This window comes from Rhinolophus hipposideros (assembly GCF_964194185.1).
Source record: "Rhinolophus hipposideros genome assembly, chromosome: 6".
Taxonomy (NCBI): Eukaryota; Metazoa; Chordata; class Mammalia; order Chiroptera; family Rhinolophidae; genus Rhinolophus; species Rhinolophus hipposideros.
The window spans coordinates 93,771,118-93,784,690 of record NC_138052.1 but is presented as its reverse complement, the minus strand read 5'-3'; the positions used below and the strand labels follow the sequence as shown (position 1 = coordinate 93,784,690).

At 42.8% G+C, this 13,573-nt stretch overlaps 1 protein-coding gene across 7 annotated transcripts in view; it reads right to left on the bottom strand.

Moving 5' to 3' along the window:
* The window catches only part of SP100 (SP100 nuclear antigen), a 77,070-nt gene that overhangs the window by 43,334 nt on the left and 20,163 nt on the right, over window positions 1-13,573 (bottom strand). For all 7 annotated transcript variants that reach the window (XM_081052127.1, XM_081052128.1, XM_081052129.1 and 4 more), the window contains exons 2-9: window positions 12,864-13,026; window positions 12,511-12,679; window positions 9,601-9,684; window positions 8,221-8,274; window positions 5,394-5,543; window positions 4,752-4,835; window positions 2,129-2,275; window positions 1,380-1,454 (exon numbers count right to left, since the gene is read on the bottom strand). In XM_081052127.1, the coding sequence (XP_080908253.1) occupies window positions 1,380-1,454; window positions 2,129-2,275; window positions 4,752-4,835; window positions 5,394-5,543; window positions 8,221-8,274; window positions 9,601-9,684; window positions 12,511-12,679; window positions 12,864-13,026 (926 nt within the window). The remainder of the gene's footprint in view (window positions 1-1,379; window positions 1,455-2,128; window positions 2,276-4,751; window positions 4,836-5,393; window positions 5,544-8,220; window positions 8,275-9,600; window positions 9,685-12,510; window positions 12,680-12,863; window positions 13,027-13,573) is intronic.

The following is a 13,573-nucleotide window of genomic DNA, read 5'->3' as shown; positions in this document are numbered from 1 at the left end:
TACACTTGTCTCTCTTCTGCCTCTTACCCCCTCTGTTGTCATCTCACACTTCCTTCGTCTGCTGTTTCTCATGCCAAGAGGCCTTGGAAATCTTGTGTTGAAGATGGGGAGCCTCCTTCACCCCTGGATACCCCTTGAACTGTTTGCAAGGCTGAGAAATATTCTTCTCTTGTGTCTGTTCCATAGACCTATTTTGGAACTACATTTAGAGTAGTTTGCCTACACTAAGGCACAAGTTAGAATGCACACTCTCTAAAAACTGAAGCAAATTTACATTTTACTTTCAGAGATCTAGTGGGACAATTAGAATGAATGTATTATTTAAAGTATTGGTCTTTTGTAACGTCAATGTCAATATCAAGATCAAAATTTTATTTGTTCATAAGTCTTTTCCTAGTGTTTCCATAAATAGCTTTGTTTCTAATGTCCTCTGAGAAAGTAGGAAGGGAAAACAAATCACCAGTTTGTGCAGGAAAGAGGGACAGATCTTATGGCAACCCATGCAGCACATAGGATTGAGAAAACAACAGTTTGATGACCTTTTTGAGCTCTAATTTTACAAAGGAAATAATGCAGAACCCAGGACGCTAGTCTTGTTTTTCCCTCTATCACCATGAGACTTTGTAGAGACCTTGAAACACTTATGTGATTGTGTTTTCTCATCTAGAAACAAGGGTAACATGTCCATCCTGCTTGCCCCCCAGGGTTGTTGTAAAGAAAAAAGTAAGGTATTATTTGTAAAGGTCCTTTGAAAAACCACTATGTATGTCATGACTTCCTGAAGGACTCTGTCAAAAATAACACTTTGGGTTTCAGAATAACTTAGCCATTTCTACTAACAGAAAAATAGATAGATGGATGAGTTGTCTTTTGACACTATTTCAAGTTTGCGATTAAATGACAATATAACCTTCCAATAAGGGAATATTTAGCTTCCTCTTCTTTATAGAAATCACTGTAGAAATCCAACACTTCATAGGCAGAGAAACTAGTTAGTTTTGCAACAAACTAATTACATTGCTAGCTTATTGCTACTATACAATCAATATAGGGTACATATTAGGTTGGTGCAAAAGTCATTGCGGTTTACAAGGTTAATAATAATTGCAAAAACCGCAATGGCTTTTGCACCACCTAATATGTTGACTAATAGGACCCAACGATTAGTAGGCCTCACCCTCAAGAATAAACTATATGTAGTATATCATGATTTCTTATTCTGTATTTCCCAAAAAGATCCAGTAAAATAAATGCACAGAATGAGATTCCAGAATAAACTGGATTCATGGTACAGAAGGGGCTCAGAAAGAGATGACTCAGTAAACGGCAGCTCTTAACTCAGGTTCCTGCAGCCCAAGCTTCTCTCCCCACCTCCTTACCAGGCCTCCTTAGTTCCAAGGTTCTCGGGGTCTCCTCTCCATCACTGGATTCTGAGGATTCGTCACTGCTGATCACTGCACAGAGGAGCAAAACCCCTTAGTTGCTCAGGGTGGCGCCAACGAGCCCACAGACAGGAAACCCCATAACAAAAGTATCAGAAAGACCTAGAAACTGTCAACTAGGTCACCCAAGTCTGTGCCTGAATGCGTGTGACCTGCAGGTTTCTCCAGGTCTTATACAAAAGGTGAGGAAAGTCATGCACGGAGGTCACCTTTGCCCATCCCGCACCTCTTCCTACTTACTCTCACCCTCATTTTACCTCTCTCTTTTATTCTCATTTTACTTCACTTTCCTCTTAGCTTGGCTCATTTCCCCTAAGTATGCCTGTCTTTCTGGGGATGGTCTCTCTTTATACCTCTCTCTGTCTTTGTATGTCTCTTTCTCCATCTCCTCTCATTAGTATATTGGCTCTCCAATGTTTTCCCCTTCTCTTTAATTCCTACCCCCATACTTTCCTCTCTTGAGTCTCTCAGACATCAATACTTACATCTGCCATTTCTGTCGTTTGGTAAATTTCCAATTTCTGGGAACCCTCTTCTGCGAAATTCCCTGCATAAGGCAGTGGTTTGCTTCCCCTTCTGCCTCCGTCCAAGGTCACCTGGATCTCCTCGGTGGAGCATGATGACATGTCCCAGACCCTTGCCCAGTACCTGGGATTCGCATTGCATGTTCTTTCCATCAGCCTTACCTATTATTTCAGATGCTTGGTGACACTTAGTCCTTGCTTGTGATTGCCTTTCAACTTCTGAATTAAAAAATGGCTTTTCCTTCTTTATATCCACCAGTAGTACAGAACAGGAATTAAGTTTGATTCCATGGTTAGGTAGCTCCGCTCCTGGACCAAATTGTAATAAGTGAAGAATTTTATTTGTCTCCCCCAAAAGGATTGAGCACCTCTCACTGCCAGGAGCAAACCCTTTTTCTCTTTCCACGACAGGAGAAAAGCTTACTCTCACCCCTTCCTTTCCTGCTGCTCAACTCTGTCCCTTCCTTTGTGCCACTCTTAACTTTAGGCTTATTGTTTTCATTTTTGTTTTTACTTTACTTTTACCACACACTCATTCTTTGATGATTTTTTTTTTTTTTGCTTTTTCAAAAATAAAAATTACAGTTGGAGTGAAACATACATAAAATTGGTAACTTATAAATTTGGAATTATCACAGAGGAGGCATTTCTGAGTAACTATTACTTTGACAAGTAATAGATGATTACTAACACCCCAGAAAGCGTATTAGTGATGCCTTCCACTAACTGTCCCCACTGATCTTGCTCAAGTGAACCACCACTTTGATATTTAACATCACAGATGATTAATTTATCTAGTTCAGAAATTTGTATGAATTTGTTTAAATGGAATCATGTATTCCCCCACTTTCTCTCTCTCTTCCTCCCTCTTTCCCTCTCCCTCTGCCTCTCTATCATTTGTTTGTGGGAATTTGACTTATTTTCTCAACATTATATGTGTGACAAGCATCTGTGTTCATTTTGTATATTTATTTTCACTGCTGTACAGTATTCCATTATAGAAATTATCCATTAAACATAAAAACATTGGAAGATTACATCAAACTGTTTTCCAAAAACTATGTAATCTCAGAGATTTAGTTAAGAGAGCTTGGTAAATTCAAGTAACTAAAAGGAGTTTGGCTGGTGGGAACATGGCATGAGGGAGAGAGAGAAAAGGAATGGGGAAATATGCAGCTGTGTGGTAGATGTCTTTCAATACTCCACACCATGTAATGTTGACCAAATGCTGAGGCCACAAAAGGTATTGGGTTTTCAACAGGAAAGCCATATGACCTGCTTTGAACTTTTGAAAGATTCATTGAGCTGAAGTGCAGAGAATGGATCTGAGCGTAGCAAGATAAAAGGAAGGAGACCGTTCCTCTATTGAAGTGAGAAGTGATAGGGATCTTGATTAGAGTGAGTATGCTTAGTATGGAGAAAAATGGACAGGTTAGTGATATGTTAATGTTGGAAGTGAAAGAGTGGCTACTAAAATCATGGTTGTTTCCATTCATTAAGTTTAGGGACTGTTTGTTACTCAGCAGTAGATAACAGATATAGCCTCCAAATACAGATGTCCATCAGATCTTCCAACAAAGATCTTCAGACACTTGAAGGAATGAGCCTATATGACAGTTCTGGGCTAGAGATGTCTGTTTAGAAATCACTAGATTATAGACGGTAACTGAAATTATGGAGAGAATGAGAGCCTGGAAAGAGGCCTATTTTTATCTGAGAGGGTTCTGGGGCCATTTTGATCACCGTGAATACCTTATCCTTCTCTATGTATTATGAACAGCCCCTTGTGTCTTCTTTACTGAGACTGTCTCCTCAAATGAGACAGTGTCTTGATTTGTCTGCTCTCTACCAATTCTTCATCGTCCTTTGCTCATTATCTACATAGTTCTCTTTGTGTCTCCCCTCATTTTTGTATTCATTGGTATTCATTTTCCTCTTTGTCTTTCTCTATTCATACTATTTTCTTCTAAATTTTTTAAATCACTGTCCCTCAGGCCCCAGCAGGTTTAGGGTGAGGCAAAGGAGGTCTCTAGACACAAGAAGGTGCCAAGAGGGAGAGCCTCCTTATTTGTGCCCTAGGGTCTCCCATGCCTCACTCTAGACCTGGCCCTGTTGTCTCCTACTGGATTTTTCAGTTTATCCTATCTCTGTTACATTTCCTACGTTCTTCCATTCTATCCGTTTCTTAATTATCAGTGTGACCTGTGTATGCCTCTTCCGTATTAATTTTGTCTTTCCAAAAATTTCCCTCATCTCTAGCATTCAGATCATCCCCAAAGCTCTTCCTTGTGCCTTTGTTCACCACGTCAAGTCCCTCCACCTGCCCCTTCATTTCTGAAGGTCCTTCTCCTGGGCTTCCTTACTTCCAAAGCTGACCAGCAGTATCATGCATGACTTCCATGTTTCTGGCTTCTAAAAACCCAGTGGCAACTTATTTCTTTTCCCCAACAGCACGATATGCCACTGTTCAAATTCCATGTCAATTTATCTGAAATCTATCTCACTCTTATACTTTATTTGGTGTTCCCCAATCCATCTATTCTACGGTCTTTCTCTTTGCATTCTCTCCCCAGGGACATCCCTCCATGAAAAGATGAGCTCTCTTTCACTCCATTCCATCTCATACCTGTTGAAAGCAGTCAGAGGTTGTGCACAAGGTTAAGTGTTTTGGGTGGTGTTAAGGTGGGTGGGGGAGATGGTTAGTAAGAGAGAACAAAGGAAAGCTTTTGCTCTCATAGATAAAGAAAGATATAGTTAGAAAATTGGCAAAACAGGTAATAATTACTTTCTTCATCACAGGGCAACGGGCTGGGTGTCTCTGATCTTCCACCCTCACTATTCACTTCGATGGACACTTGTTCGCAGGAGTCTGAAAATAAAAGACAGCAGGTGAGATTCAACAGAGCCTCGTTCTGCCCTGTTACCATTTTGTTTCACCTCACCCAGCTTCTCTTTTCCTCTTGTGCTCCTGCTTGTAGCCTGTCTGCTTATATTGTCACCTTCACCCATGAAAGTGTGCTTTATTGATTCCACGTTCAGTCTCCCCGACTTCTTTGGAATTTTGTTTCTGTCTCTCTTCCCCATGAGGCTCTGTTGTTGTTCATCCTTCATTTTTTAATTCTTCCTTCCTTCCTTCCTTCCTTCCTTCCTTCCTTCCTTCCTTCCTTCCTTCCTTCCTCCCTCCTTCCATTTCTCTCTCTCTCTCTCCCTCTCTCTCTCTCTCTTCCTCTCGCCTTTCTCTTTTTTTCTTTCTTTCTGCAGGTCTCTCTTTTCAATATATCAGGCTCCATTCCTGCAAGCTGTGTGTCTATGATTTCCCCTTCTTTGTTAATAGGTGTCCTCTTAATTCATGTATTACTTCATTCTCTACCACCAGCAAGTACCCCTTGGTCCCTGCACACTATAAAACCCAGTCACTCAGCCTTACCTGCTTGCTCAGACTCTTGGGCACGTTGTTCACCTGCTTGTTGGCTTTCTAGTGCATGACTGTTGTCACTGGTTGTATCTTTTCTCCTTGCATGTATCTGCTCTGTTTCATAGACGTGCTCTGAGAGTCTGTTTTCAGGTGGGGTTGTACCTAAACCATGTTTTGATTCATAGATATTTTATGTGATTCCTGCATCAATCAGGGTCCAACAGAAAAATACACAAATCGCTCTAAGCTTTTAAAACAGAGGAATTTAGTCCACGGCATTGGTTACACAGTTGATTGAAGTGCTGAGAAGCCCAAGTAGAAGAATGTGGCAACTTGAAGAATAGTCAACAGGAAGCTATGGGAGGGACACAGGGTGAGCTCCTGTGCTAAGGTCACCAGGTAGGTAGGAGCTGGACAAGGGCTGCCCTGTATGGTGGGAGGTGGTGTCATGGGTGAGATGCAGCTGCTGCCAGAATTGCAGGCTGAGGCAGTGGCGGGGAAATGCCCAGCTTCTCCCTTGCTCCTAATGTCTTGCTAGCAATGCCTCCCATGTTTGGAACCCAGCAGGAAGCCAGCAAGCAAGAGAGCTGGCAAACAAGTTTTCAGGGGCCAGTGGTCAGAGAGAGAAGGCAAAGCAGAGCAGGAAACGATAAGGAATGAATCCCTGCGCAAATCATCCAGGGCCAGCATACCCCCTTCCCTATGGCAACCCCCTCTGCTCATTATGATTCCAACAATCCATCCCACTCATTCCCACCAACCTCAATAGTGTATGAATGGATAAATGTTTTTTCAGTGCATTTGGATTTTTTCAGTTAGTGCCTTTTTCTAAGCATAGTCATTTATGTAAAGTATGACTTAAAAATTAATTCCCCCAATTTTAATATAGAATGTGAGCCCTGGTGCATGTTTTGTGTCACATTTAGTTTCCTGCAGCCTCCTCTTAGGGCGGTGGGCAGGAGACACAGCCCTGTCCTCCCTGTGCATGTCAGTCAGCTGTCCCTGCTGGGCCAGACTCTTGGACACAGTTATTGTTGTCTTTTTGAGCATCCTTTGGGTTGTAGGTCGACATTTCTCTCTTTCTATTCTTCGCTCCCCTTCACTGAGATGCTTTGGGATTTTATTTCCAGGCAGGACAGCCCCCAGGCCATTTAGTGAATTATAATATCACTACAACCTCCCCCCATGCCCTCCACACACGCCTGGGATCCTTCTCCTCTGCTCATCACTAATCACAGTTCCTTCCACTCTCCCCCTCCTCTTCCCACCAGTTGCACTAGTAGGTAAATAGTTAAAATGGATTCATGCATTTTAAAATATATTTTTAAATGTTAAATTTTTTAACAACTGTGATTTCAAAAGTATAACTATGCTTTCAAAAATCAATCTGAAAGTTATTTCTTTTAAAAATGTATTACTTATTTAGAACATTCTTTCTTAAACAACACATCCCACTGGAAGCTACATAGTGGGGACTTTCCATGGTGCCCGAAGTTCCCTGAGACTCTTCCGTGTCACTCATTTCCAAACGAGAGTCATGGAATAAAGATATGAGTTCATTGTAGTGTGCTCTAAGGATGGGGACCCGGGGTCCTCACTTTATCTTCCTGGGATTGAGGCTCATATCGCTTTTCTCACTGCTCCATGGCCGGGGGGATAATTGAATCCACAAAGGACATATGTGAGCAGAGAAAATCCCCAGTTTACTGCAGTGGTTAACGGCTTAGACTGTGGCACCAGATACAAATAATAATGATTATTAAATACATCAATATTAATAAATGCATGAAACACTGAGGAAGTACCAGGCATGAGAGTGAAGCTTGACGCGACACAACTTGTTTAAAATCCATCCCCCTCTGAGCTGGGTACTATTATCACATCCATTTTACAGATGATGAAACTGAGGGTCAAAGAGGGGCGGTCACGTCCCCAAGGTCACAGGGCAGAATCTGAAGCCAGGCGGTTGGTCACCAGTCCTCCTGCTCTGACACCGCAGAACAGTAGAGTCCAATTCCTAGTCTCAGTGCGTAAATTTACACAAATATCCAACTCTCTAAGCTGATTCTTTGTCCTCAGAATAATGTGGATGATGTACCATCATTTTAAGGCATTTGAGAAGATTAAATATTATATTGCCTGTATGACTATAAGGGATACTGTGAATGATAAGAATATTAAATCATTATACCTAATGCCTTAAATTTGTAATATTTTAATTAATTTAATAACATTATTGAGGGTTATAGATTAAGGGAAAATCAAGGGTATAAGCAGTGGCTATTGGTTGTTAAAGTGCCAGCGCTTTTTCAGAGGCCTGTCTGGTGTTTGGCAGGCAGCTCCTGGCCTGCTGCCCCAGGGTTGATGGGAGAGGGTTTGCTCGGGAGACACACGGTGTGCAAGGTCCTCTGTGAGGGACCCACCAGGTGAGGGACCCTGGCCCAGAAGGAACACAAGCCACTCCCGCCCCCACCACTCTCACTGCAGCGCTGCCCACCCACTGCTGGATGTGACCTCAAAGCACAGAGGCCTTGGCTGGATTCCAGCAGGATGGAGGTGGAAAACTGTGAAGCCTGGAGCATGGACAAAATCATCCTGGCCCAGAGCCATGGGGAACTGGCTGCAAGTGTGTTTAAGGACTATGGGCAGAGCGGACCTCCCAGGCAACCAAGAGAATAAGGACTCTGTTACCTAAATCCTTGGAGAAATTGAGTATGCGAGGATGGACAATCCTGGGCAATCAGTACTACAAAGGAGCAACACCTTCCCACCCCCACTCTCATGCCCCAAAATGGGACAAAAACAGCAAAGGATCAAAGAACAGTCAGCAGGAACAGACCATTTTCATGCCTGGTGTTTGTGTACATCCAGGAGAGGGAGTTTTCAACAGTTCCTAGGGGACAGAAATTAGAAGTTTTTTTTCAGAAATTGAAGTATGTGCCGTGCCATTCTCCTCTAATCCCTTTTTAATTTTTATAAAGTAGAACTTAAAACCCCCTCCAGGTATCAATATAGAGCTCATCTGGACCTGGAAGAACCCACATAACTTTTGCCATCACCTGCACCCCTTGCTGAGAGGACATCAGCCAGGCCATCTCACTGTGTGTCCTCCAAAAGCTACCCAGATAACTGGCAATGGCTTTTCTTGTCGCCCACGGCCATAGCAAACCTGCCTTTGTCCCCAGAGCTGCCGCTGATAAGGTAAGTGGCCTTACCTTACTTTCTAGGAAGTCCTGGTGCCTCTCTCCCCACCCCTTCACACCACACCCTCCCTCTGCATCTCTTCACTCTCTCTGGCTGGCCTTTCCCTGAGCTTCAGTGTCTGATTCTCTTCCACTTCTTCCAGCTCCTGGTACTCTTTTTGTATTTCTCTCTCTCTGCATGTTTCCCTAATTTGGTCTCATGTTTCTGTCTTTTGCATGAGATTACCTGGGTGTGTCCAGGGTTAAGAACACAGGCTCTGGGTTCAGAATGCCTGGGTCCATCCCTGCTCATTTGCTCCACACAGCTGGTCTTTCTGATTTCAGTTTCCTTATCTGCAAAATGGGCTCATAAGTAATACTAACCTCTAATGGCAGCTGTGAGCACTAAAACCACAACTGCCAGAGTAAATGTTCAATAAGTGAGCACTTAATAACATTGTTGTTTTTATTGTGTGTTTTTTTTCACCCCTTTTCCTTGTCTTTTCTTTCCCCTCCTTTCTCTCTCTCAAAGTACCCACATACTCTTCTCCACATCTCTACAACTTCCTGTCATCTTTCTCTAGATGACTGCCTTTCTCCTTAAATATTCCTGCTCTTGCACATCATCCCCCACATTTAAATCAGTTTCTTCTTCTATGATCATCAAGGGTCTCCTCTTTGAGTTGACCTTGGGTCCATAGTTCTTAGCCCTTCACAGTTTCGTGCTGATCTTCTCCTAAGGGCCCTTGTAAATCACAATTGCTTCCAGGTCATCATTCTCTTTAAATCTGGTTTCCTGACTCACACCCTGGGTTTCTGTTTAGTTGAATTGGTCATTGGGTCAACAGTGGCTTGTCATAGCCACTCCTGCAGGATCAGCCTCTGGTCACAGGCTCATACAAACACCCCTCCCTGCCTTCTCCATGCTCCTCAGTGTTTCTTCCCTGATCCCCAATCTCCACTCAGGACAGGACCCCACCTCCCTTTCTCCTTTCCTCTTATCAGATGAGAATTGCTTTTTATCTGGTCACAATCACCTTGTTCAATGCTGAGTGGGATATTAGTCCTGTCCTCACATGGTCCTTCATCACTGTCTTGGGGACAAATTTTCTCTTTGATCGCTGAAGAAAGGGAGAGAGAAAACAATTAGAAATCTGCATCAGAGACAAGGGACAACATCTCAAATCTACAGATTTAGGAATTTCCAGCCCTCAGGTCACTCAGAGCTCAGTGAGTCCCAATCCTCATAGTAAAGATCTCCCCTCATCCCTGAGACAGAAAGGAGAACCCCCGACAAGGGAGCCTTTATGTCCCCTACACAGAGGGGAGCCACTCAAATGTCAGGATAAAGGAGTCATGGAAACACCATGAGCCTGTTACTCATGTAAAAAAAATTCAGATGGCTGGGAAAGTACATATCAAAATAAATACTGGAAGTGAAATACTGGGTATCCTGACCTGTTCAAACTGTAAGGAAGAAACAGAGGGATTTCCTTGGTAGAAGGATTAGGATCCTAGAGAGAGTTCGCGTGTATAAAAGAGGAAGCCCAACAGCTTTACAGATGGGGCTGGACAAGAGGGAGGTTGGACTTAGTTGGGTCACGGAGGGTGAGCGCTTCCCAAAGGGACATCAGAGGACAAACCAGAGGAACTAGACAGGCCTCCCGGAGGCCCTGATCCCAGGAACAAAGGAAGGACACTCTCTGAAGCTGAAAGCAGGAGAGCACATTGCGGTGTTGGGGGACGTCCAGAGATGCTTGGACCAGGGACCCAGGAGGCTGCCAGAGAGGGCAGGCAGGGCACCAGCCCAGGGCGCCTGCATGTAGATAACCCAGAAAATGTAAGGAGAAAGAATCAAAGAAAGCTGGGACTGGGTGTCTGTGGGGAGTCCAAAGAGGAGGAGATACCATGGCAAGAAGTGGGCTGGCACCGTCCCAGGGCTGATGGTGGGAGCTTCTCCTGGGACAATGCCCTTCGGTTGGTAGACGGACAGGAGTCTGGGAACCACGGATGCTTTGACATGGCTACAAATCCCAGCAAAATCAGGTGAAAGTTACGAGAAGAACAAAGGGCCTGCTGCCCAGACAGGTGAAGTGGAACTGTGTGCAGGTGTTCCTCTGGCGGTCAGAGGGATCTGCACACAGGATGAAGGTGGGTTCCAGGCAGCAGGAGAGAGTGTCATGCCCCAGACCACAGTCCTCAGCTGCTTGAGTTTGTGCTGTTGCCACACAGCTCGCATGGACAACAGGGTTCCAGAGGCAGCAACTGCGACCTTCCTCAGGGACAGGTTGGTGGCAGAGGGTGTAGGTGTCCTTCACCCCAGCACAGGGAGCCCCAGAAACTTAACTGTGATTCGTGTGCTGGGGCTCAGGTAGGAGGGTCCCCACAGTACATGGAGAGGATCAGAGCCCTTAAATGAGGATAGTAGAGGTAATTGCCTTTCCCTTCTTACATATGCTTTGGGACCCCCTGGTAACAAATATAATCACTTGATAGTTGTGACTAAGTATTTGAGTTCCTTTATTCTTTTTCTGACCGAATGACTCGCTGTGGAAATGATTTTGTTCTTAATTCGAAAGGGTTACTATGGACACAAATCAATAAGCCACCGTTTTATACCAGCTTTAAATTTTTTCCTTGTTTGTAAACCTGTTATTATCTCTTTATTGCCTAGCAATGAACTTTAAATTGCTTAGCTTATATATTAGCCTGTCTGAAATCATCTTCAAGTGTATTTCTCTTGAATCCGCTCCTACAGTCTTCTTCTTACTCTCTGATTGGGCCATACCAAATTTGTCCTTGTTTTGAAGATATACTTGTCCCTTTCACACTCTAGGTCTGATCACATAGCATGTGATCAGTACATGTGACCATTTTTCTTGTGATGTCTCTATTCCTTATTTGGAGAATTCTTCTGAGATTCCATTGGAATAAAAAGTTTGCTTAGGCAAGTAAATTATCTATCTATCTATCTATCTATCTATCTATCTATCTATCTATCTAATTATCCATCACCTATCTATCTATTAGATATAAATATAGATTAGATATAGTAGAGCATTGTCTTAACTGGGCACCATTAAAAAGTACAAATTACGCGTTTTCAGGAAAAAGTAGAGCATCACACCTTTAGTTTTATCAAAAATAGCCCCTGGCAGAGCAATAGCTTTTGTGATTATTTGATTAATTTTTGTTTCACCCCTTGTGGGGAAAGGGCCAATGCAACTACCTTCTTTAAGGGCAAATTTGACCTGGGGTTAACTTTCTTGCCCATTACTCTGGAAACCTGATAAAGGCAGCCTCTCCTTGGTGTTTCTAGGCCAACACTGGCTTTAGGGTGAAAAGTGACCTGTGACTGTTGGTAGATAACTTGCATGTGGCCTGGGAGGGACTGTGTGTGAACTATCAGCCACTTTCGGTCTTCCTTCAGTGTGGGGACGCTTGTAACTTGGCTGTCCCTCGTGGGGCTCCTGGAACTTATGACTACAGAGTTGTTACATGAGACTTTGATTCCCATGGGCATGGTGCTGCTGAGCCAGGGTGGATCCTGCACCCACAGCTAAGCTGTCACTCAAGGACGATGGCAGTCAACTTGGTGGGCTGCTGTGTGGATCGCTGCAAGGGGGCCCACAGAGGAGGAGCAACTGATGCTGCCTTACTGGGAGGCTGTGTGTCCTGTCATTTGTCCTTCTAAGTAAATGTGATGCCACTGTGGGTCTGGTTGTCCTGTGAGTCTAAATGCCTAGTTAAGCAGAACTCTGGGTGGGTGTTGTGCCAATAGCCATCGTATCATAAGCTTCAAGAGGGCTCAGGATATGTATGTTTTCTTAACTGCTGTATCCCCACTCCCTGGTACCATGTCAGATACATGATAGGAAGGAGCTAAATACATACTTGTCAAAAAAATTGGCCCAGTTCACCCAGTGGTAGATAATAAACCCAATTACCATTTTCGAAGCTTTTATAAATGTGACTTAAGTCAGGATATTCCTGCATGTTGACTTCGCTGAATATTGCTTCCAGAACTGGCAGGTCAAATGTCTTCTCCAGTTCACAGAGAACATTGTATACCACTCTTTGTACGGGGACCAGGTTTCTACAAGATTCTTGACAATCCTTAAAAAATATTGAACGGAGAAATTGTAAATGCAGACTTCCAAGTTACACAAGAGCCCTAGAAAGTGATTTTATTGTCAATGTATTACAATTCCCTACATAGGTATCTTCTCATGTAAAGTTCTAGAAGGTCTATATATTTGTATGGCTAGTAAGTGATTGTGACATAATAAACCTCACTTACTTCATACATTTTATTGGTGATGAGTTCACGGTCACGAAGAATCTCAAGGAAAGGAAATGCCTTTTTTATTGTATGTGAAATCTCCGTCTTATGTCTTTTGAAGTGATTGAATACAGTCTCATAGACTAGCCTGTCGTCTATGTTCTGCTCTTCTATGGATATCCTAGGGAGGAAAGATATGTGAAAATGGTCATCAAGATTCTGAGATCTTTGTGGAGGCTGTAAGATTCTATAGATAAAGGATAGGCTGTGTAGAATCAACATATACAATATAAGTGGTTCCTGAGCAGAAAGTGGAATAAATGGAATTGAAACAATAAACAAAGATTTAATGACCTGAAATCTATGTAAATTTACTAACAATTGTCACCCCAATAAATTAAAAAAAAAATACCTGAAGAAAAAAAATAAACATTTCTGATAAATTACAGATATTCAAACCCCCCCCCCCCAAAAAAAAAAAGATTTAATGGAAGAAATTGTAGAAGTTAGGAAAGATGGCCCAATTAAAGCCATTGTAAAAATATCTTTACATATCTGGAGTTTATTTTAATTAAAAATTTTTAATTTGTACAAAATTGAGATGGAGTAAATAGGTCAATCACAGAGCTATAAAAAAGCATGGACTAAAAGTAGAATCAAACCTTGAACATGCATCTAAATTAACAACTAGATTATTGAGTTGTCTTCTACTACTTATTGATGTGTAG